At 36.0% G+C, this 23,501-nt stretch overlaps 1 protein-coding gene across 2 annotated transcripts in view; it reads left to right on the plus strand.

The window, feature by feature from the left end:
• The window catches only part of kirrel1b (kirre like nephrin family adhesion molecule 1b), a 48,002-nt gene that overhangs the window by 16,191 nt on the left and 8,310 nt on the right, over positions 1-23,501 (plus strand). For both annotated transcript variants that reach the window (XM_047806358.1, XM_047806359.1), the window contains exons 2-12: positions 11,031-11,183; positions 12,362-12,511; positions 13,618-13,775; positions 14,157-14,307; positions 14,490-14,595; positions 14,692-14,840; positions 15,871-15,998; positions 16,836-16,962; positions 17,845-17,945; positions 20,821-21,037; positions 22,411-22,518. In XM_047806358.1, the coding sequence (XP_047662314.1) occupies positions 11,031-11,183; positions 12,362-12,511; positions 13,618-13,775; positions 14,157-14,307; positions 14,490-14,595; positions 14,692-14,840; positions 15,871-15,998; positions 16,836-16,962; positions 17,845-17,945; positions 20,821-21,037; positions 22,411-22,518 (1,548 nt within the window). The remainder of the gene's footprint in view (positions 1-11,030; positions 11,184-12,361; positions 12,512-13,617; positions 13,776-14,156; positions 14,308-14,489; positions 14,596-14,691; positions 14,841-15,870; positions 15,999-16,835; positions 16,963-17,844; positions 17,946-20,820; positions 21,038-22,410; positions 22,519-23,501) is intronic.

The raw sequence follows: 23,501 nt of genomic DNA on the forward strand, positions 1-23,501 counted from the left end.
TACTGTATACATACACACACACACACACACACACACACACACACACACATATATATATATATATATATATATATATATATATATATATATATATATTGATTAAGTGATTGCTATAGATGAATGAAATATAATTGTGCTCATTACTGTGAAACATATTGTGAGACAATGCTAAATTATTCCAAGCCAGTAAAAAAGTATTTTTTTTTCTCTGAAACTGACATTTGTGCAGGATTGTATAAACTTATGGTAACTTAATGATATAATTTTTCTCTCTGCCTCAAAGGATTTTATTGAGAAAGGGCATGCAGAAGCTCACACATAAGAGAGATTTTGGGGTAATTTTCTGAGACAGCAGCTGTTGCTATGGAGACAGAACCCTCTGATTGGAGGGGGACAGATAGAAGGAGGTATAGAAAAGTGTGTGTAGAGGCGGAAAAGAGAGAGAGAGAGAGTGCGGAGAGAGCAAGAGAGAGGGATAGAAGATGAGCAATAAAGGAATATAGGGGGAAACGGTAGAATGGAGCCTTTTGTGAGGTGTAGTTCACCACTCACACAGCTGCTCTCATTGCTTTCTCTTAACTAAATCTGTCCATCTGAACTGAGATTTGTATGAGGAAAGGACAGAGAAGGGGAAATATAGAAAGCCACTACAGGAGAGACATACACAACAGCATGTGTGTTGATTTACAGGAATGAGAGAAAAAAAAGAGTGTATGCTAGGTGACACTAAGTCACTGATTGATGTTAGCCAAAGATGGTTAAATGGGAGCCGCAGTTAATGGGAACAAGCTTTGGGCAATGGTTCCAGTGCTAAAATTTAGAAAAAGAGATAGTAGTTAGTGATAACAAAAATAGAGAGGAGAGAAAAGAGAAGGTACTACAACATATGCCTCTAGTGTTTAAAATCATGTAAGATCATAATACAGAAATGTGATTATTTAATAAAGGGATACTAGTAAAGATAGAAACAGAAAGAGAAATTAAGTAGTTATTCATTAAATAATTAATTAAATTAACTACTTAATTGCCTACGGCAATTGATGAAATAACCTCTGGTAGTTTTATTTTGTTTTTTGTTTATTTAATTTTTTTAATTTGCAGGTAATTTTTGGATTTTTTGATGACCAACTTGGATGCATCATGAAATACAAATATAATGAAAAATAATGAACATTTTCCTTATGAAAAATCTTCATTTTAATGAACATTTACGCACAATGTAATATAATGCCACTGAAAATAAATGATAACATTTGCTGTGTATTTTCTCTAAAGGTTTTTTGTACCCTTTGTATTAATCATTCATTCCTCATCAATTTTTCCATTCATCACAATCAGCAAAAAACGTGTGCAGTTTATTTCCACTTTCACTGGGGGTTTTTACACCTGGTCACTTCATGCGTTTTCTGTGATCCGATATCTATCTGATCGTAAAAAGACCAGGTGTAAATGCCCTCTGAAACGGTTTTGAGGCGGATATAAATCCGATTGCTCAAACCACTTCAGGAGGTGGTCTGGGACGCATTTCAGATGAAACTGGTCAAGTGTAAATGCATGTGGTTAGCTCTATACTCCTCCCAAACGGAAGTACGTCACTAGCAGGTGACTCACGAGTCGTGCATCGCACCAGAAACAAATATGTTTTCCCACCAGCACTGGCTCCGATCTTACACCCAGGTGTCTCGTTTGGTCTTAAAATGCACTTCTGCTGCCAGCAAAAATGCAGCAAACAGTAAATGCTGTTTTTTGTAGCAACCGCATACACCAAAGCGTGTACCATTTCAATTACCCCGGAAATGAGGTGAAATATATTTGCATTTTGGGTGGGAGAAGAAAGATCGGATTGATATCCGATTCGCCAAGACGCATTTATGTGGCCTAATGTAAATGGAACAGTTTTAACAAATCAGATAGCTATCAGATCAGAGAAAACACATGAAGTGACCAGGTGTAAAAAGGCCCTATGAGGTCGACCCCAGGCTAGATGCTAAGGTGAGATATTATGGAAAAAAAAAGAAATGGCGTTTGAGAGAAAGTTGAGGGAAGATCAACTTCAGCATATTCTTCAACACATATTCCTTAGTTGCTCATAAGCTCATAAGTTCCTGGTTAAACAACTGCATACTATACAGTTATAGAAGTGAAATTATTTATAATCACACTATCTAGTCTGGCCCAGATGAGGACTGGTTACAATTTGAATCTATTGAGTCCTCATGTAGTCTCAGTAAATTTTTACTTACCTATTACAGAAAACATTTTGATCCAAAGGATCTATATATTTCTGTAAATCTGCTTTCTGAAAATGTCCCTACACAAATATTTTAAATATATAGTTTAATATATATAGTTTAATTGAGGTAGAATCCAGGAATCTGTTTTTTACATAAAAAAAACAATATAAAATAGTCCTGAATAGTACTTAGTACTATTAGTAATGGTACTTAAAGACAAAATTTTACAGTCTAGAATATTGAGATACAAAATACTGGAGATACTATTTGGCTTCTCTGATGAGTATCACAATATCTCCTTTGTGTAATCATTATGAGCTCTACCTTTTTTTTACACACTTACACACTTTATATGCACCTGGGGCAGTAGCCAATAGAGCACAAAGTTTTCAAGTGGGAAAATAACTGCTTTGAATCATGCTTACTTAATAGTCCAAATAGTGATTGATTAGAAGGATTAGAAGTATCATGGCATATGTAAGGCTGAAGGGTAGTATAATATAGTATGTGCACTCTGGTTTCTATCATGGCAGGCTTGGCCACAGTCTGAATGCAGGTTAAAATAAATGGCTGTATGTTGTGCTTGATGTAAGTGTACTTGTGTCTAACAACGTTTAAAAGGAGTTTTGTGTTGTGCAGGCAGTGTTGTAACTAGAAATTCATTTCAGATGGATGAATAAATATAAAACAAAATCCTGATTTTAATCCATAAATTGAAATTAGTAAGTGTAAAGCATGTAGGTATGATGATTATACTAATTTGTTATTAATCTTAATCATTTAAAGCACGTAATACCTTCAAACCTTTTTTTTTCTATATTAATAATGTTTCAATTAAATACATTTAAGACACATTTAAAGATTAAAATAATAAATAATAGAGAAAAAATACCCCTTATTTTATAAATCCTGATATTGCGAGTGTTTTGAATTGTTGTCATTGCAGAATTAATGTATTTAAATTTAAAATTTGTGTCAGTATGATATGATAAAATGTTGGGATATGTTGTAGATTATGGGTTTAGTTCATCATATGCCTATTAAATAGCCTTTGTAAAATAATTATATTATTAACCTTTCCACAATATTCAGTGATGTTTATCGGCAATTCATATATTACCAGACCTTGAAACTGTTTTTGCATCAGTATTTTAGACCTTATATGGTCCACAAAAAGAGCTGCAGAGATACCATAATGGAACTTCATGCAAGGAAAAGCAAATGAAGCACTGTAAAATATGGTGGTGGATCATTGGTGCTTAGGATGGGTTTTTTTTTTGGTTGGAGTTTGCCTCTGCCAGTAGGTTCACACTTGACCATACATACAGTCTTCAGCAAGATGATGGGTTAAATATATATTCTAATTGACAGAGAACTGGTTAAAGAAACAGCAAAGAAAAGAAGAAAAAACAATGGCTACATTGCTAAATAAGAAATGTATACTTACATCACTCACAGATAATTAGGTGTTGAATGTTTTTTTTATTTAAATGTTTAATGTCAATGTGCTCATTCTGGTAAAATAAATACAAATAAAATTGAATCTAACGTGACAGTGTAGAACATATGTACGAATAGACCATGAGAAATGACAAGTGTCAGCTAGTGCTGGATTCAGATTTCATGTCTTTACTAGAAGTATCTAGTCTTAATTAAGCTAGATTTTTACAAATATTTTTTAAAATTTGAACACTATAGAAATATTAGAATTAATAATTAATTAGTGAAATCATATTTTGACATACAGTAATTTCATTGCTTTTAAAGCTTAAGTCATCAGAGCATTATACTGTCTTATACTATCATTCACCTACTTAAAATAATTGCTTGCAATTTGCTTTAAGGTGAATAATTATTTTTTTCAGTAATTAATTTTTATAAATAAACAAAACATTACATCATCTGATGTGATATTACTGAGTTAACCCTTTGTGGAAAAATGATTGAACAATATAAATACTAACAGAAGGTTTTAAAAGCTAAATAGACATAAACGTTATCTCCTGATGATTGTGGTGACTGTCATTTGGCATTTGGGAAAGGCTTGAGTAATGTGTGAAATATGGCATTTTCCCATTAAGCAAAAGCATCAGAGAAGATGCCAATTCAGCAGGATTCCCAGTAACATTCTCAGCTGGTCCAAATCTGCTGTGTTGAGTGATTTTTTTTTACTACTTCTGGATCACACAAATGTGTAAACCTAGGAGGAGAACACATGAAACACAGCAGAGACCTGAGCTCAGGATCAAACTGGCTGATCATTAGAGTTACTGCCTAATTACTATAATATATAATATTAAGTCTTTACTATAAGTCTTTACTTCTTACAAAGGTCATCATATCAGCTCAGAACACTTTGGCATTGTAATTTTTTTACTTACTGTATAAGTTGTACAAGTGAGTTGAGTGAATAAATGGAAAAAATAAATGGTGTTCTGGGCTGAGTTTCTCAAAAGTGTGCAACATAAAAAAGCATTCATTGTTAAATGGTACACTGAGCACAGTCTCTCTCTGCAGTTCGAATTGCAGTGCACATTCATAAATCAACACTTTGAGCTAATCCTGAAAGGGCATGAGGATATACAGTAAATTACACAAATTTACCAGATAATGTTTATAACTGATTGATTATTAATTATATCTTAATTAATTTTTTTTTATTGTAACATTTGTAAAACAGCTTTGGCCTGGAGCTATTACTTATGGTTAAAACTAGTGTACTGTATTTGCAAATGTAACACCTCATGAAAATAGGGCAAAATTTAAGATTTTTTTTTTATGAGTTCTAAATGTAGGACTCATGAATGTGCCATTCTGTTATCAAGATGTTAACAGAATGGCATAACCAAACAAAAATGCAAAACAAAAAAATAAAATATGGCATTAATCGCTGTTCAAAAGTTTGCATACCTTTAGTTCTTAATATCGTGCATAGCCCCCTTTAGCATCCAATGATGGCATGCAGACTTTTGTAATAATTGTGCATGAGGTCCTTAATTCTTTCAGGTAGTATAGCTACCCATTCTCCTTGGCCTCCAGTTCCTGTAAATGTTTTGGTTGTCTTGCACAAACTACACGTTTGAAATTCTCCCAAAGTGTCTCAATGATATTGATGGCCAATTCAGAACCTTTAGCTTTTTCTGCTATAGCCAATGGAGGGTCAACCTTGCCTTGTGCATTGGATCATTGTCACGATGGGAACATCCAAGAGCTTCACAGCTTTAGTTCTGTAGAATGCAAATTGCAGATTGCCAGTATTTTCTGATAACATGCTGCGTTCATCTTGCCATCAATTTTTACTAACTTCCCTGTGCCACACTGGAGCTCACACAGCCCCAAAAGAGATCCACCACCATGCTTTACAGTAGGGATGGTGTACATTTCACTGTAGGCCTTGTTTACTCCTTTTCAAACATAGTGTTTATGGTTGTGACTATAAAATTTGAGTTTCTTGGTTCACTTGACCGTGGTTTAGTATCAACAGATCTGCTTATTTTCCACCTCTTTGTCAGTGTTTGAACAGTACTTACTGGAATTCTAGAGTGTTGAGGTATCTTTTTATATCCTTTTCCTGCTTTATAAGGTTCAACTACCTTATTACGCAGGTTTATTGGCAGTTCTTTTGTCTTCCCCATGGTGCAGTAACCAGCCAAGTCAGTGCATCACCTCATGAGCTGAGAAACTCACTGACTATTTACAGTATGCACAGACACTAATTATAATCACAAAGAGTCACAGGTCTGGAAACTTCCCTTTAATAGCCATTTAAACCAATGTGTGTCAACCTGCGTGTTTATAGTGTGTTTATAATGTGGCCAAACAAAGGATATGTAAACTTTTGACCAGGTGATTTCAGTTATCTATGTGATAATTAACAACTTCACGTGACCACTATCCTTAAGTAAGAAAAAAATAGCATTATCAGTCATATTTTTCTAATAAATAGCAATGTTTAACAATTTCTTTCAGGGAACTGTATGCAAACTTTGTTTGCTAAGGGTGTTGTAGGATTCTTTTACTGCAACTGCAGATGCAACTGATTTAGTGATAAACATATAGACAACAAATTTTTAATATATAGTACTTTGAGTGGTTTAAGAGTTTGTCTGACTTCAGACTTCAGTGTGAGATTCAGAATTATACCACAACTAAAATGTTTTGGGTCCAAAAAACAAAAGTGCCATTTTTTTAAGCATCAAAATGACATGGGATGGGTTTTTAGAGCTGAGAAATTCACTCAAGATTGTGGATGACCTGGCTATAACAGAGTAAATAAAGAACACAGACATTCATTGGAAAGTCAGGCCATTACTTGACCGTGTGCGGCAAGGCTGCCTCAACCTCCTAAAGACACTAAAGGTCTGCATTGATGAGCAAATCATCCCTTTGAGCTGCTGTCCAGTCAAGCACAATTCCAGGCAATCCAAACCTGGCCTAAAGATTTTTTTTGTCCTTGCTTCTCCAAATGTTCTGATGCTGGATTTTGAAGTGTATCAAGGGAAGGACACATTCAGTGACCAAAAACTGGGAGTCATACCAGCAGAAGTCATATTCATGGTTGAGGATTTTCCTACTGGAAGTCACATATACTTCGAGTGATACTTTACAACAGTTGATCTCATAGATGCATTGATAATGTGCCAGTGAGAAGACCAGGAGTAACTTCAAATTGCACCTAGCTGAAGAGTTGTTGGAATGTCCAGACGATGACAGCAGTGAATGAAATTGAAGAAGTGTATGAGCCACCAACTAAAAGGAGGATCCCACAACTCAGACCATCTGTGCACAGACTAGGAGTCAAACACATGTCAGAGAAATAAGGACTGCAAAGACATACATGAGGTGTACCAAATACTATATATAATATTGATAAGTGATTACAATTTAGAGATGCTGGCTATGTATTTATAAAAAATACATGCTCTAAAGTATTCAGAATAAAATAGAAAGAGAATTATTGCAGAATATACTTGCACATACAAGGAATTTGTTTTAGTGTCATATGCTTCAAGTACACAGAAACAACAAGACAGACAATAAAATAAGATGAGAATAAAAAAAATACACATATGTAAATACAAATAGACAAAAAAATGGAAAAAAAATTTCATGTATTGTTTGTACTGCTGTGGTATAGATGAAAGAAAGGAATAGAATAGAATGAGATGCAGGATTGTAATAGGATGGTAAGGTGGATAAAATGGTATAATAGAAAGGTGGTAACAAATAAATGAAAGGTTATTGGACATTGTTATTGTGTAATGGGGAATATTTAACTGTTCGTGAGGTAGATTGTCTGGGGGAAGAAACTGTTCTTGTGCCTGGTTGTGCTGGTATTTGGGGCTCTGTAGTGCTGGCCAGACGGTACAAGTTCGTAAAGAGGATGACTTGGATGTGAGGGAGGCAGAGTTACTTTCCTAGCCCTTTCCCTCTCTCTGGATATATACTGTACAGTTCTAGAAGGGTGGGCAGGAATTTTAATCCTTCCTTTTTTTTTAATTTCTTTTTTTTTTTCAGAAAAAAAAATTCTGGTGTTTAGTCTATAAATAATTATTTCAACGGTACAGTTACACATGTGCTTTGTGTGTAACAGATAAGGTTTAACACATTCAGTGTAGAAGTAAAGTATAAAAATACTTGAGATACAGAAACTGAGAGATGCTCAGAGATTTGAGTACATAATGTAACCAATTTTTCATGAGAATCTTGGCTCCTCACCCTGCCAATGATGTCATTGTGTTTTGTCATTGGTTGGGAGACTGCGGTGAGGACGATCAGATGCTTAAGGAGATGACATCATCTGTTAATCAGCAGAATTATTTTCATCTGTCTGGTCAAATTCTGATTTTGGATGTGAACAAACATTGATTTTCACACACACAAAAAAATGATTCTGTGAAAAAGAGAATCACAGCTTAAACAGTGCAGAACCCAAGTGGTGTACAGTGTGCTATTATTAGTATAATTAGGTTTAAAATAATAGCTCTCTGGATTCTAATTGGCTCATGTAGAATTTGTAAAGGAAAAACAACTTACATACAATATCTTATTAAGGTGTTGGGTCACAATCAAATTGTAATGAGTCTGTCTGTGTTTTCCTTGTTTCTGTCTGCTGTCATTCCCTGCTGTTAATTGTTGGCCCCGCCCACTTTTTTGTTACCATGGACACTAATTGTACTCAATCTTTCCTCCAGGTAAGTTGTCTTTGTCTCTGATTGTCTCTGCTTTGTCATCGGTTCCTGTCACCTATATATTCTCTGTTTGTTCACTTTGTTCCCTGGTGCTAGTCGTTATTTGGTGTAGTATGTTGTCTGTTCACTTCAGTGTTCCTGTCTCCTGTCAGCTCTGTGTTTGGTCTTATTTTGCCTGCCTGTCTGTGTACCTGTTTTCTTGTTTTTTGTCATTAAATCTCTTTACTGCATTTGGATCCTCATTCGCCTTTGCCTCACCGTGACAGAACGACTAGCCACAAATGGATCCTGCAGAAATCTTGCTTTGCCTATGTCAGGAGGATTCCCCAGTCGAGGAATATGCTGAGGTATTCGTGGACCTGTGTAACCAGTTCAACTTTGGAGAGAAGGCTCTAAAGCAGTGGTCCCCAGTGTTTTTTTTCCTCACGGACCGGTCAATGTTTGATAATTTTACCGCGACCCGCTGGGGGCGGGGGATTGGCAACTATACAATTAAATTTAAATTAATAATTTTAATTTAATTGTATTTAAACATGCCTTTTTAACTCACTACAATGCTAAATCAATGAGAACCCTGAGCTTGTTTCTTTGTAATGAGAGTTCCATCTGGGGTAATAAGAGACAATGACACCTGAAGTGTGTTGCTTATGTCCAGTTTATTCCGTTGTTTTGTTTTGGTTGCCATCACTGCAGAAAACCCCGCTTCACACAGATAGCATGTCAGAAATGGCAATAGGGATTTAAGTGCTGTGGTGGCAATCTCAGGGTATTCCGCCGTGACTTTAATCCAGAACACCGGCAGAGTTTCTAACTTTCTAACGGCGCCTGTTTCGTGCTCATTTTTGCTACTTTGTGGGTTAAATTTGAGAAAACACAATATACTGTACACGTACACCAAGCACTGTTAAACATGAGAAAGTACCGGTGAACAGAGAGAAGAGCGATACACACCTTCTCTCTCCACCAAAGATACAACGTCACTGCCGCTTGCAGCCGCTCATCTCCAGACGTCCCCTAAACCCGGCCCGATATTAGGATATTTTGCGCATGCGCTGTATTGGTGCGGCTTTAGGTGATGTCTCTCAGCTCCCAGTTAATCTCTCGTCCATGTAAAGTCGCACAAACCCGAGAGAAATACATCACAGTAAATACAATGGAAATAATTTAATGTTCCCTGGGCGGCCCAGTACCATTTGGTCGACGGACCTGTACCGTCTGGTAACATCGGGGTCCGTGGGCTACGGAGCGGAACCAGCCACGGACGCCCGAATGCCCTACAGTTCCTCCGTCCAGCCCAGTCCCGTGCACACCTGTGACCGAGCCGGTTCACATGGCTACCGTACCGGCAAGCTCGGCTGAGGCTCGTGCAAACCAGCTGGTCTCCAAACTGGCGGATACCCAGATGAGGTCGGCTCGGGCGGCCGGCATCCCTAAGCCGTCGGCCTCACCAGCCAAACCGACCGGGTCGTCGGAACAAGATGAGCCGACCGGGTCGCCCGAACCAGCCGGTTCAATGGAACCAGCCAGGCCGAACGGGTCGCCGGAACCAGCCGGACCGACCGTGTCGCCGGAACCAGCCGGACCGACCGGGTTGCCGGGTTGCCCGGGTCGCCGGAGCCAGATGGGTTGTCGGAACCAGCTGGACCGACCGGGTTGCCGGAACCAGCCGAGATGCCGGAACCAGCTGAGACGCCAGAACCGGTCGCCCAACGGCTCGTTTCCCGACGACCCGGCGGGAAACGAGTACTCAATCTTTGTCTCTGATTGTCTCTGCTTTGTCATTGGTTCCTGTCACCTATATATTCTCTGTTTGTTCACTTCCCTGGTGCTAGTCGTTATTTGGTGTAGTATGTTGTCTGTTCACTTCAATGTTCCTGTTTCCTGTCAGCTCTGTGTTCGGTCTTGTTTTGCCTGCCTGTCTGTGTACCTGTTTTCTTGTTTTTTTGTCATTAAATCTCTTTACTGCATTTGGATCCTCATTCGCCTTTGCCTCACCGTGACACAAATCAGCTTCCATTTGTTTTGGACTGAAACGTGTAGGTCTTGAGAAATGTACTTAGACAGAGGAATAGCATACTCATTGCTGGATTCGTACATCATTTGTGACTTCAGCTCCAATCCCATACATGCTTTGTAAACAGCAATAACCAAGATGTTAGGAAATTCCTAGAAATATATATACACATTTTACATCACATCCACACAGTCAAAACGTTATAGCTGATTAGCTATTCATTAAAAGATCATTCAATAGATATGTGTATAAGTGAGGAGAAGGAGGTAAAGAGCATTAAAGCAAGGGGAAGGAACCTGCTTACACTTTTGAAACTTGGAACCCCAGAGAATGAATGTTATGTTACTTCAGCCATTATATCATCTACCAATTTAACACCAACAGCTTTTTTCAAGTTTTCTGCATTGGTGTTTTAGAAGAAAAAGTACATTACAAAAATATGAAAGAAGCAAGTAAAAGTGAGAAAACAACATACCACAGTAAACTGCATGTTATAAAGACAATGACAAATTAATAAAATAGGTTTTAAATGTTTCCTGTTTGGAAACATTTTGTTATATATTCTTGTCCTTTTCTCTCTGTCGTGGTCAGTACTGGCTGGGCCACGCTTCTCTCAGGAGCCAGCAGATCAGTCGGTGGTGTTGGGGGAGCGAGTTGTACTCTCCTGTGTGGTGTTTAACTACACAGGCATCGTCCAGTGGACCAAAGATGGACTCGCTCTTGGCATTGGAGAAGACCTTAGGGGTAAGATCACATTGAAACATATAGACACTCAAATGCATTTGCACATGTATAATAAACTTGTATTTACACTATTCTTTGCACTATACTTTTGACAATCTGTCACTTGATTGGTGGATTAGATAACTGCCTTAAGCTGCAGCTGTACAGGTGTTCCTAATAAAGTGAATGGTCAGTGTATATGGAGTATACAAATATAAAAAAAAATTCAAATATGTGTAGACATATAAAATGCATTAACATGGGCATAAATACTCATTAAATACATTATTTCTAACTAACAACTTGATATCAGCATTGAAACAGATACGCACAATAGTGCATATATAGCCTATAGCCTATAAGGAATCAAATCTTTTTGTCCCCTCCAATAATTTATTTCCAATTTGATATTTATTAATCACATGACATAATGTTTTGTTCTATTTAAGGTTTATTTATTTATTTATCTATTTATTTATTTATATTAAATTCTATATCCTTTTTACCCCTTTATTGTTTCATAGAATTGTCATTTTGCAATTCACATTGCATTGCTTTGCACATTAAATATGTAATAATTCTGATTATTATTATTATTATTATTATTATTATTATTATTATTATTATTATTATTACAAACACACACACCCCTACACAAAGGCTGGCTATCTGCAAGGCTTGACTGAGCTAAAGTATGATGTAATCGTTGCCAATACTTTGGTTCCCTCTCCACCCCACCCTCACATCAGTGATGTCATAATGTGCGTGTGTGCCCTTGTGCATGCATGTGCATGTGAGTGCGCATGCGTGTGCAAGACAGAGGAGAGAAAGAGGAGACATGCTGACTGAATGCCAATGTGTTGGAGTAGAGCCCTCTGGTGGGAGGAACTTACTAACACCAGCTTCAACAAACAAATATCTGTTTTTTCCTCTCTCTTTCTTTCTCTATCTGTCCTTCATTTCATTTCTCTTTGTGTCTCATTTCTCCCTCGCTGTTATTTACGTTGTGAAGGTAGTGTGACTGTGAGTGTGTATGTAACTTAATAATACTTACAATTGTGTGTGTGCTTGTGTGTGCTGCCATGTGCTATATAGTCTATAGATGTACGTACAGTATGCGCATTTATGTGGCAGATATATTGTGTTACTGATTTTGAGTATTCGACAGAACAATTAAAGTTTGTATTTGTGTGTTACAGCATGGCCACGTTATCGTGTATTAAGAATCATTGACGTGGGTCAGTATAACCTGGAGATTTCATCAGCTGAGCTGTCAGATGATTCTCTGTATGAGTGTCAAGCCACTGAAGCGGCTCTCCGATCCAGAAGAGCTAAACTCACAGTCCTCAGTATGAATTCATCCCACACACATGATTTTGCAAACTGAAATATTTGTGTGTGTGTGTGTGTGTGTGTGTGTGTGTGTGTGTGTGTGTGTGTGTGTGTGTGTGTGTGTGTGTGTGTGTATGTATGTGTATGTGTACTTTGTATGTGTAAGTTAATAGGATCAGCCCCAAAGACAAAAAAAACGAGATGCAAAAAATGTTTTTTGGTTAGAATGTCCTTTTATTTTTTCATATAGAAATAAACTTGTATTATACTTTAAAATCATGCTGATTTCTCCACATTCATTATATTTAAAGAAACAGGTTATAGAGCTAACCACAGTTATTCCAAGATATCTTTGAATATTCATGGCATTTGGCAGACGCAACTGGGGCCCAATAATGGCAGCTTGGTGGACCTGGGATTTGAACTGACAACCTTATAAACAGCAGTCCAACACTAAGATACTAAAAGGTTGTCTACATGTGCTGTTCTAATTGAGCAGTTTTTTAACAATATAAGTTTAAATGTGGATGTTAGACAAAAGACTAAAGATAATTTTAAAGACAAACAGTTAATATTATGTCAGGCGGCCAGAAAATTATAATTTTTTTCTCCCTGAAAACATAAAAAAAGCAGGTCTTGCAAAAAAGTGTTGCTTTTTATATCAATTTTGAGAAAATGTATATTTTACTTAAACAACATAAACAGTAAATGCAGTTAGTCTATTTCAAGATTAAGTTTAAATATGTCCGTTCCACTAATTTATGATGTGTTAATGTTAATTTAACCATTAATGCATTTCACTACATGTTGATGAAAGCATGTGGTACTGTGTATGATTGAATTTTAAGTTTTTGATTTTTGAAATTTGAAATTTTCCATACTGTGCGAAATTAACATTTAGCTAGAAAGGCTTTATATACATCTTGACACAAACTGACTGAAGCATAATCATTTAAGATTTGTGAATCTCATTTCCTTTGGTAAATGTGTTTTTTGGTTTTTTGTTTTTTTTTACTTTTTTTGTTTTCTAGTTTATTGAATTTATCTTCATATGCTGATTTGGGGCCTGTGAGTATGTGACAAATCAGAATGTGATGACTAAGTGGGATATTTCTTTCGTTAGTTCCCCCAGAGGATCCAGTAATAGAAGGTGCTCCAGAGATTTTGTTGACAGCAGGAATCTCATACAACCTGACATGTGTGTCCCGAGGGGCCAAACCACTCTCCACCATAGAGTGGTACAAGGATGGAGTTATAGTGGAAGGAGCTCATACTAGCACTGTGGGTACACACATACACACACACACACACACACACACACACACACACACACACACACACACACACACACACACACACACACACGAAACAATTGGCCTAAAGTAACCTGACTTTCTTTTGACAATCTTTCTTGTAATGATAGACCTAATGTTAGTTAGTCAGAAAACCTTTTAAAAACATGACATGACAGAGATTGTGGTATATGGCTGTTGTCACGTATGGCATTGTATTCATTTAATTAAGTTTTAGTTCCTTTACATACCCAGACCACAATCATAAAACTACTACTCAAACTATTTAACTACCACCATGAATATGAACATATAACTGCAAATATATTAATACTGTATGACTCCTCTCTCGCTCCATTTTTCTCTCCAGGAGGTTTTACCTGACAGGAAGCGAGTAACCACACGCAGTTTCCTGCCTATTCAGCCAGTAGACACGGACACTGGACACAACTTCACCTGTATTGCCTCCAATCTGGCTGTGCCACTGGGAAAACGAGCCAGCGTCACACTCAATGTGCACCGTGAGTCTTTGTGTGTTTGTGAATGTGTGTGTGTTCACATTCTCAGTGCTGAAATACTGCTGAACTGCACATTTCAGTGTTTGGACCTGTTCAGACTTTTTTAAGCTACAGAAAAATGATAGGTATATTCGTCTTAAAGTCTTATTCTGATTAGAATTAAAATATAAGATTTCTCTTTGTAGATGCTCCAACAGTTTTATTATCGATTGAGCCTCGTTCAGTTCTAGAGGGAGAAAGAGTAACATTTACATGCCAAGCTACAGCCAACCCACCTATCATGGGATACAGGTAAGTATGTGTTTGACTGAGTTCTATGTGGCTATATGTGGAGAACTCCTCCACAGAAGAGAGTGAGGCAGATTGTCAATTGACTGTGTGTTTTAGGTGGGCTAAAGGTGGAGTAATCCTGGAGGGAGCGAGGGAGAGTGTGTTCGTGACTACTGCAGATCACTCATTCTTCACTGAGCCTGTTTCATGCCAGGTGTTCAACGCTGTGGGCAGCACCAATGTCAGCATATTGGTGGATGTACACTGTATGAACCTCTCTCTATAAACATCAATCCAGCTGTTCATGTGTCTATCCATCTATCTAAATTTTTCATCCGTTCTACTTATATTTCCAACTATTAGTTAATTCAGCCATACTGTTCAACTTCTATTTTCTTTTCTACCTCTTACAGAAGTAGCACACTTGGCTGTAAATGCAGCTTCTTGATAATGCAGGATCATGATATTGTTACAAAAATTTATATACTCAAATATGGTACAATTGGGATTTTCAAGATTCAAACCCAGAATAAGTGGAGTAAGTGGAATATGACACAATAATATTTAACAATATGAATCCTGTATCATATAAGAATGAATGAATGAATATAAGATTCAAGAATGAATATGAATCCTGATATAATATCATCAACAATATGCAATGGCAGATTTAATATTTTGTCACGGCAGGTTCTGGTCCAGGAGGACACTGTCATGTCACATGTGCTCTAGTTAGGATATGTTTTGTTATATTTTATGATATATGTTATGGCATGTACTCATGGGATCATATAAATATGTGGTAAAATAAATATTGTATCTCCAATGAATACAAGATAAATGCTAAATAACTTATTTTTTATACACATTTTCTTTAAATGTAAGACCAGTGCATATATAAGAGATTTATCATACATAATTTCTAGGTCTAATACAACACGTTAAAGGGCTTTTCATGACATTTGTCTTGACATGTATGCCGACTAGTGCATTGTTAGTGATTATTTTTGTGATATGTAAGTGGTAATGCCCAATGAGAATAAAAAATAATGGAAATTAGAAAATGAAAGAATAAATTCCAAAAGTTCAATTTGAAATGCATTCCTATTTTGTAACTTAAATATTTATAAAAACTTTGTGTTTCTTACTAAACATAGTTTTATTCATCTGCTCATTTGTTTTCTTCATGTATTATTCCACTTATTCATTCAGCCTTCTTGCTGCTTCCTTCCATGTTACACAAACTATGTCAAACATAAAATTAATAAAAATATCAATGTCTTTCTTTTTCTACAGTTGGTCCAATCCTGGTAGTGGAACCAAGGCCTGTGACGGTGGATGTGGACTCTGATGTTACACTGAACTGTAAATGGGCAGGAAATCCTCCTCTTACTCTCACCTGGACAAAAAAGGGCTCCAGCATGGTAAATAAACATTATTATACTATACCAATACCTTACATTCTACAAAGTTACAAGAGACTGTGCCTATAATTATGTGATTATTATTATGCACTAATATGCATTGCAATTACTAAAATTAAATTAAAAAGAATACAAAAAGGCTAACAAAGGCTCTAAAGTACTCAGAATTTTCATGCCTTTTGCTGTGGATTGTCTGTATGAGGACCAGAGTAAGGTTCATGCCAGCAAACCACTGCAAAGCTTCAAAACGGAAAGCTCAGGTAATAGTTTCCAAATATAAAAAGCCTAAAGATAATTTGTGAACAGGAAAGATCATGATAAAGACTTTTATAGGGAAACCAGTACTAGAAGGATGAAAAAAGAGAAGGCAGAAAAGGGTAAGGAAATACTATGTAATGTTATGATGTAAATTAACCAAAGCTCTTCTGATTTTACAACACTACATCTATAAACATTATAAAATAATCTTCATCTCAATTGTTCTCAATATATGAAGATATTGGCACGTGTGTTTGCCAATAAACTGTCATATGAGTTTAAAATTGCCATCAGTTATTTATATATTAATTTATATATTATATATTTATATATAATATATATATGTATGTATGTATGTATGTATGTATGTATGTATGTATGTATGTATGTATTGTTCAGGGTAAACATTTGAATATATTAAACATTTTAATTTCAAATGTTTGAACCACACAGAAGACATCAGAAACATGTAACACAGTAAAGACGAACTACTCACTAAATTGTACAATAGATAATAGTACTAAATCTTTCCCATAGTCCTCACAGTAACACTCTTAAATTCTTGTTTTTCTCTGGCAGGTTCTCAGTAATAATAATCAGTTGTATTTGAAGTCAGTAAGTCAGGCTGATGCAGGACAGTATGTGTGTAAAGCCATCGTACCCAGGATTGGGGTTGGGGAGACAGAGGTCACACTGACTGTCAATGGTTAGTACAGCAGACACATACACACAATCACACCTACACACACACACACATGCAGATGCTCTTATCAGAATCAGAATCAGCTTTATTGCAGGCATGCGAGGAATTTGTTTTAGTGACAGAAGCTCCACAGTGTAACAGAATGACATATACAGTATAGATGAAATTGTATGTACACACTTACAGGTGTGAAATGTGCAGTTGAAATATACATATACAAATATAGGCAATTTGTATGTACAAATTTGCAAGTGTGAGAAAAATGTGCAATTGTATACAATATATACAATTTGTATGTACACATGTGCAAATGTGAAATTGAAGTAAACAGTAAACAGTATAGACAATATGTATGTACAGATGTGCAAGTATGAAATGTGAAATTGAGGTATACATAGTACAAATGTGCAAGTGTGAAATGTGCAATTAGCTGTCCATAGAGTCAAAACATATTTCAATATTTCAATATTTTCAATATTGTCCACGTAAAACTACATCATACTTTCACATCATTCTTTTAAAGAAATAAACATTTTCTAAAGCCGTGTGATGGGCTGCCTTCATTTTGGTTATATCATTGCCTTGCATTACATTGTAGTTTTCCTACAGTACTTACTGTTGTATGAATTAATTAATGAATGCTCTTCTACAGTCCAATCCATCCATTAATTATTTCCTTAAAAATTCCCTGAGATTGTTTTGGGTAGTTCTGTTTTCGCAAAATTAAGTAATTTTGAAAATCCATTATTTTGTTATTTTGTATTTTACATCATTTTGCTCAGGCTTCCAAATCATGACCAAAAAAAACTGAAGTGCATAGTTTAGTATTTAATAAAAAACTGACTTTAATATATTATTTTGTAATAGTAAATAATTCTTTTACAGGTCCACCAATTATTTCAAGTGAACCAGTTCAGTATGCTGTAAGAGGTGAGAAGGGTGATATCAAATGCTACATTGCGAGCACACCTCCTCCTGACAAAATTGTGAGTACACACATACACACACACGTACACACACACACACACACACACACACATGTATGTACCTGTCTCAAACCCAGTGCTTTAAGGATAAGTATAATATCATTTGCAACTCTTTTATGCAACCCAATACAACAGCTACTTCTGATACACTATTTTGATTGGTCACATGTTGGGCCAAAAGTGCTGATATTTAGTATAAAAGCAGTGGGACATTTTACTGTTTGTACAGTATTAATTTGCTTCTCTGTGAATGCTAAATGAAGTTCGAGCGAAGGTTTTGTACATTGAAACCTGTCACTACACTTACTATGAGCTGTCATTAAGTCTGTGTTCTCTCCAGCTACATGAGCAGTTTTTATTCTATACAGTTCTCACTATTTTTAAATTCAGAGTTTTACAGAAACATGTTGTCTGACAATTTACAGAGAAATGCACTCAAATTAATCAGTAAACTTTTTGCATGCAGTGAGACAATGATCCAAAACACATTGCCAGCGCAACAACAGACTTAATTAGGGTGGAAAAGTGGAAGGTTTTAGACTGGCCAAGTCAATTTCATATCTTGAAGAACAGTAAACAATGGAAAGAGACTGCAGTGAAAGAATGAAAAAGCATTACAAAAGAAGAAACCAACAACTTGGTAATTTTACTGGGTCACAGGCTTGAAACCAAATATTGTTATTTACTATCATTTACTTCAATACCTGTTTGGATTGTAAACTGCCTACTATAGATCTGTTCCATCATGTTTTGTAAGGGACAGTATATACAGTGCATTGCAATTCATACCCACTGAACTTTTTCACATGTTGACACGTTACAACCACAAACAAAAATGTATTTTATTAGGATTTTATGTTATAGACCAACACAAAGTGGCACATAATTGTGAAATGGAAGGAAAATGATAAATGGTATCCAAATTTTTTTTACAAATAAATATCTGAAAAGTGTGGCATACATTTGTATTCAGCCCCACTGAGTTAATACTCTGTAGAACCACCTTTCACTGCAATTACAGCTGCAAGTCTTTTGGGATACAGTATGTCTCTACCAGCTTTGCACATCTAGAGAGTGAAATGTTTAGCCCATTCTTCTTTGCAAAATAGCTCAAGCTCAGTCAGATTGGATGGCGATCGCCACAGATTCTCAATTGGATTTAGGTTTGGACTTTGACTGGGCCATTCTAACACATGAATATGCTTGATCTATACCACTCCATTGTAGCTCTGGTTGTATGTTTAGGGTAATTGTCTTGCTGGAAAGTGAACCTCCGCTTCAGTCTCAAGTCTTTTGCAGACTCTAACAGGTTTTCATCTAAGATTGCCCTGGATTTGGCTCCATCCATCTTCCCATCAACTCTGACCAGCTTCGCTGTTCCTGCTTATGGCTTTCTTTCAACAATGGCTTTCTTCTTGACACTCTTTCATAAAGACCAGATTTGTGGAGTGCATGACCAATAGTTGTCCTGTGGACAGATTCTCCCACCTGAGCTGTGGATCTCTGCAGCTCCTCGAGTTACCATGGGCCTCTTGGCTACTCTGATTAATGCTCTCCTTGCACAGATGGAATAATTGTTCAATGCATAACAATGCATAGTTCCAAAGTAATCCTAAATATAAACAAATTAAAGTACATAGAGAGAGAGAGAGAGAGAGAGAGAGAGAGAGAGAGAGAGAGATAAAGACAAAATCCTGTACCCTTCACTGTAGGTCATAAGAAGCAGACAGTATGACATGACAAATGAGTGCTTTTAACAACCTCAGCATTTTAAAAAGCTCTCCCTGTCACCTCCTATCTTCTTCTATCTCTCCTCTTCATTGTCCTTTACAGACTCCTCTCTCTTTATTCTTTTGCTCTCATGTATGTCTCTTTAACAATTTTTTTGCTCTCATACAATGCAGCCTTATATTTTATATCCTCTTTCAAATATGCAGTAATTTAAATAATCCAGAAGTATTTTTTGTATATTAGTATGTATGACTCCAGCATACAGATTCATATAAATGGTAATAAATTCTATCATGCTGTATCATTAGCATACTAGTGAAAGCTTATACAGTGTTTATGAATATTTACCTAAAGTTAGAATACATAAGCACTTCCCCTAGAATAAAGTCTTTGGAACAATAAAATGTAACTTCTGCATGCATTCACAAGTTAACATTTACAAACTGATTAAAATAACCAGAGCCATTCCTAAAGGAAAACTTTTTTTAAACCAATATTGTAAAGTACATGCATTTAAAACATTCAACAAATAGTATTAAACAAGTAATTAGGAGCAATAAGTAACAAACCTGTTCAGAGGCTAGTACTGTAGCTGAGCATTGAAATTTCATTCTTAACAGATCACAGTTATTAGAATTTGAGTGAGTCTTTCCCTAAACTAAAATAAGTAGGGGACAATATTATTCTTCCAAGGGATTATCATCATCAATAGATTAACTAATCTATTAGAACTAATAGATCTATTTATTCTTATAATGAATAGAGAGCAGTATCAGTACATGAGTGACCTTTAGTCTTAATGGAAATAGTATAAGCACTGAAGAATTTTTATTTAAAATAATAGATAAAATAGAATAAAATCAGTAACTGGATATATTTCTAGTTAGATTGAAATGTTTCACTACTCAACCTAGCAGCTTCTTCAGTCCGAGGGAAGTTGACAGGATTCCACAAATTTGTATCATCCAGGGTCAAAGATCCTCCCCTCTCTGGATAGCCTCGTTAAGTGAACCTGGAGCATATTTGATATGATTGGCACTGACTGGAAATGCAATGGATGCCATCTGTAAGAATGGCCAGACTACAAATATGATGAAGTGCATATGTTACATATAGGAGATCATGTGTGTGTTTCCTTTGGCAGGTATGGGCCTGGAAGGAGAACGTGTGGGAGAAAGACAGAGGCACTCTCTCTGAGAGGTACACAGTAGAGCAGAGCAAGCCAGCATCAGAAGGGGGTGCTGTGCTCTCCACCCTCACCATAAATAATGTGATAGAGTCAGACTTTCAATCTACATACAACTGCACGGCCTGGAACTCATTTGGACCTGGCACCATGATCATTACACTGGCAGAGAGAGGTGAGAGCACAGTTTAAAATATGTATATAGGAATATTAAAGAGAAATAATAAAAAACCTCACCTTTAATTTCCTAATTAGACAAAGCAGTCAAACTTTTCATTGTTAATGAAGTAAGTAATTCACATGCTTTTATATTTTATATTTATTAATAACTAATGTATGTGAAAATTATTTTGTTTTAAGAAAAAAATAAATATAAAGTATATCAAAATACATTTTAAGCAACACAATAATTATTTTATTATATTTTGTAGTAACTTATATATTTTACTGTATCTAAATATCTACATAAATAAATACTGGTTGCCAACAGTGCATTACAGAATTCTCAAAAAATACCTGAGCATCTATTTGCATGTACTCAAGGGACTTGACTTTAAACCAGTAGTTAATAGACTATTCACATAATACATTCACTCATTCTGTAGTCACTCCTTTGGCTAGATGGGGACTAGTCAGGATTTTTGTTTGTTTTTTCTGCGGCTCCCTGTTCTAGGTCACCACAGCGAATCGCGTTTTCTGCATATTAGGTTTGGCACAGGTTTTACACCAGATGCCATAAAAACTTTTTTAAATAATTTTAAAAAATAATGTGTTTTCGCTTTGATGGCAGATGCAAATACAGTTAAACAGTTTTAAAAAAACAAACAAACTTTTTAAAAAAAAAGTTAGTGGCAGATGTTAAAGAAACTGCACTTTGTATACAGTATATATCATATCACTTGTCATATCACATGCATTTCTGCTTGGAGCTGCTTTTTTATTCTGGCTCCTATATGAGTTGAACATGAATTCCTGAAAGCTATCTATCATTGCTCAATTAAGGAAGCTCGATCTTTAAGGTGAACTCTGTTGATGGACTAGGGGTGCTTTCACATCTATAGTTCAGTTCATTTGTTCCAGACCAAAAGCAAAAAATGATACATTGTAGCTTTTTAGCAGTTTTGGTTCCTTTTCACACCACACTGATCGTTCTGTTCCGCACCAGTTGAAACGAACCAAAATGCAGTCATGTGCATTTTGGTTCGTTTCAACTGGTGTGGAACAGAACTGCTAAAAAGCTACAATGTATCAGAACTATAGGTGTGAAAGCACCTTTAAGCTACCTTGAGAGTTCAAGAATCAACATTCAGCTGAGCTGCAAGGCTGTCCACAAGTGCATTTTATGAACTGGTAGCTCCTTAAATAGTGTAATATGACACAAATTCATTGTTTTGCTCATTTAAAACACTGATTTATTTATGTACTAAATGTTAATCACAGTTTCCAGTTTGAATATCTGCCTATGGCTTAGAATCCACTAACCGCTAAACATGCCAAGACATGATATGGAAGCACTTGTAAGTCCTTTTCTCTTGTTCTTTTGCTCAGACATTGTCCCTGTGGGTATAATAGCTGGTGGAATAGTCGGTTCCTCCATACTGCTGATTCTGTTCTTGCTTGCCCTGGCCTTCTACTTCTACCGGCAACGAAAAGCCAGTGAGTACCACGTTTGTCATTGATGAGGTACATCTCAGAGTAAAGCATTTAGACCACAATTATGAAATTATGAGACAAAGTAATGCTCTGTATCTGAGTAATATAATTACAACATTCATGCCTAATGCCTAATGGAATTCAGTGACCTGATCTGAAGAGATCTATTTTCCACATCAATAAAACCCAGAATAAGCAAAATCAAACATAGTTACTGCATGTTTGGGAAATAATTTACTTGTTTTAATTATACCAATGTGCTGTTGACATTGTATGTGATTATAATTGTTGTTGATTAATTTCCTATAAATGCATGTGTCATTTCTATAATAAAAACTAATTCAAAGGGACTGGTATTGCTAAAAGGGTTTACTAGTGTTTTCTGTTAGGCCATCCTTAAACATATTCTTGTCTGCCGTAACCCGCTGTTTTTTTTTGCTTTAAGTCTGACCGACTTGTCGGTTGTAAATTTGCGTTAAGACAGACCTTTTTTTTTTCTCTCTCTTCAAACAACTAATACAAAAGCAATAAAATAATATTAACGGTTTCGGCACCATAATTCATCAAAACAGCTCAACACCGCTTTAACTTGCCACGAAGTTCTGGAAAAACTGTCCAGCATCAAAATAAGGTTTGCAAAGATGCGCCTGAAGGCACGGGTTGAAGACCCAGTCAATGACGTCACAATATGCTAATTTGTCATACCTACGTAATCACCGTCACCAAAATTGTACCTTTTTTTTTTTTACATTGAAACTTGAAAAAAAATATATAGACCTACCGACAGACCTTTTTTTTTTTTTTTTTTTTGTTACTGCAAACCAAAATATTTTTAAGGATGGCCTTACCTAAAACATTTTGTTTTAGAAATGGTACAATGATTTTTTTTTGTATGTTTTTAGATACATGGACAAAATTGTTGGTACCATTCCATTAAAGAAAGAAATACCCATGGTCACTGAAATCACTTTTGACAACTGACAAAA

The sequence above is a fragment of the Tachysurus fulvidraco genome, chromosome 22 (genome assembly GCF_022655615.1).
Source record: "Tachysurus fulvidraco isolate hzauxx_2018 chromosome 22, HZAU_PFXX_2.0, whole genome shotgun sequence".
In the NCBI taxonomy this organism is placed as follows: Eukaryota; Metazoa; Chordata; class Actinopteri; order Siluriformes; family Bagridae; genus Tachysurus; species Tachysurus fulvidraco.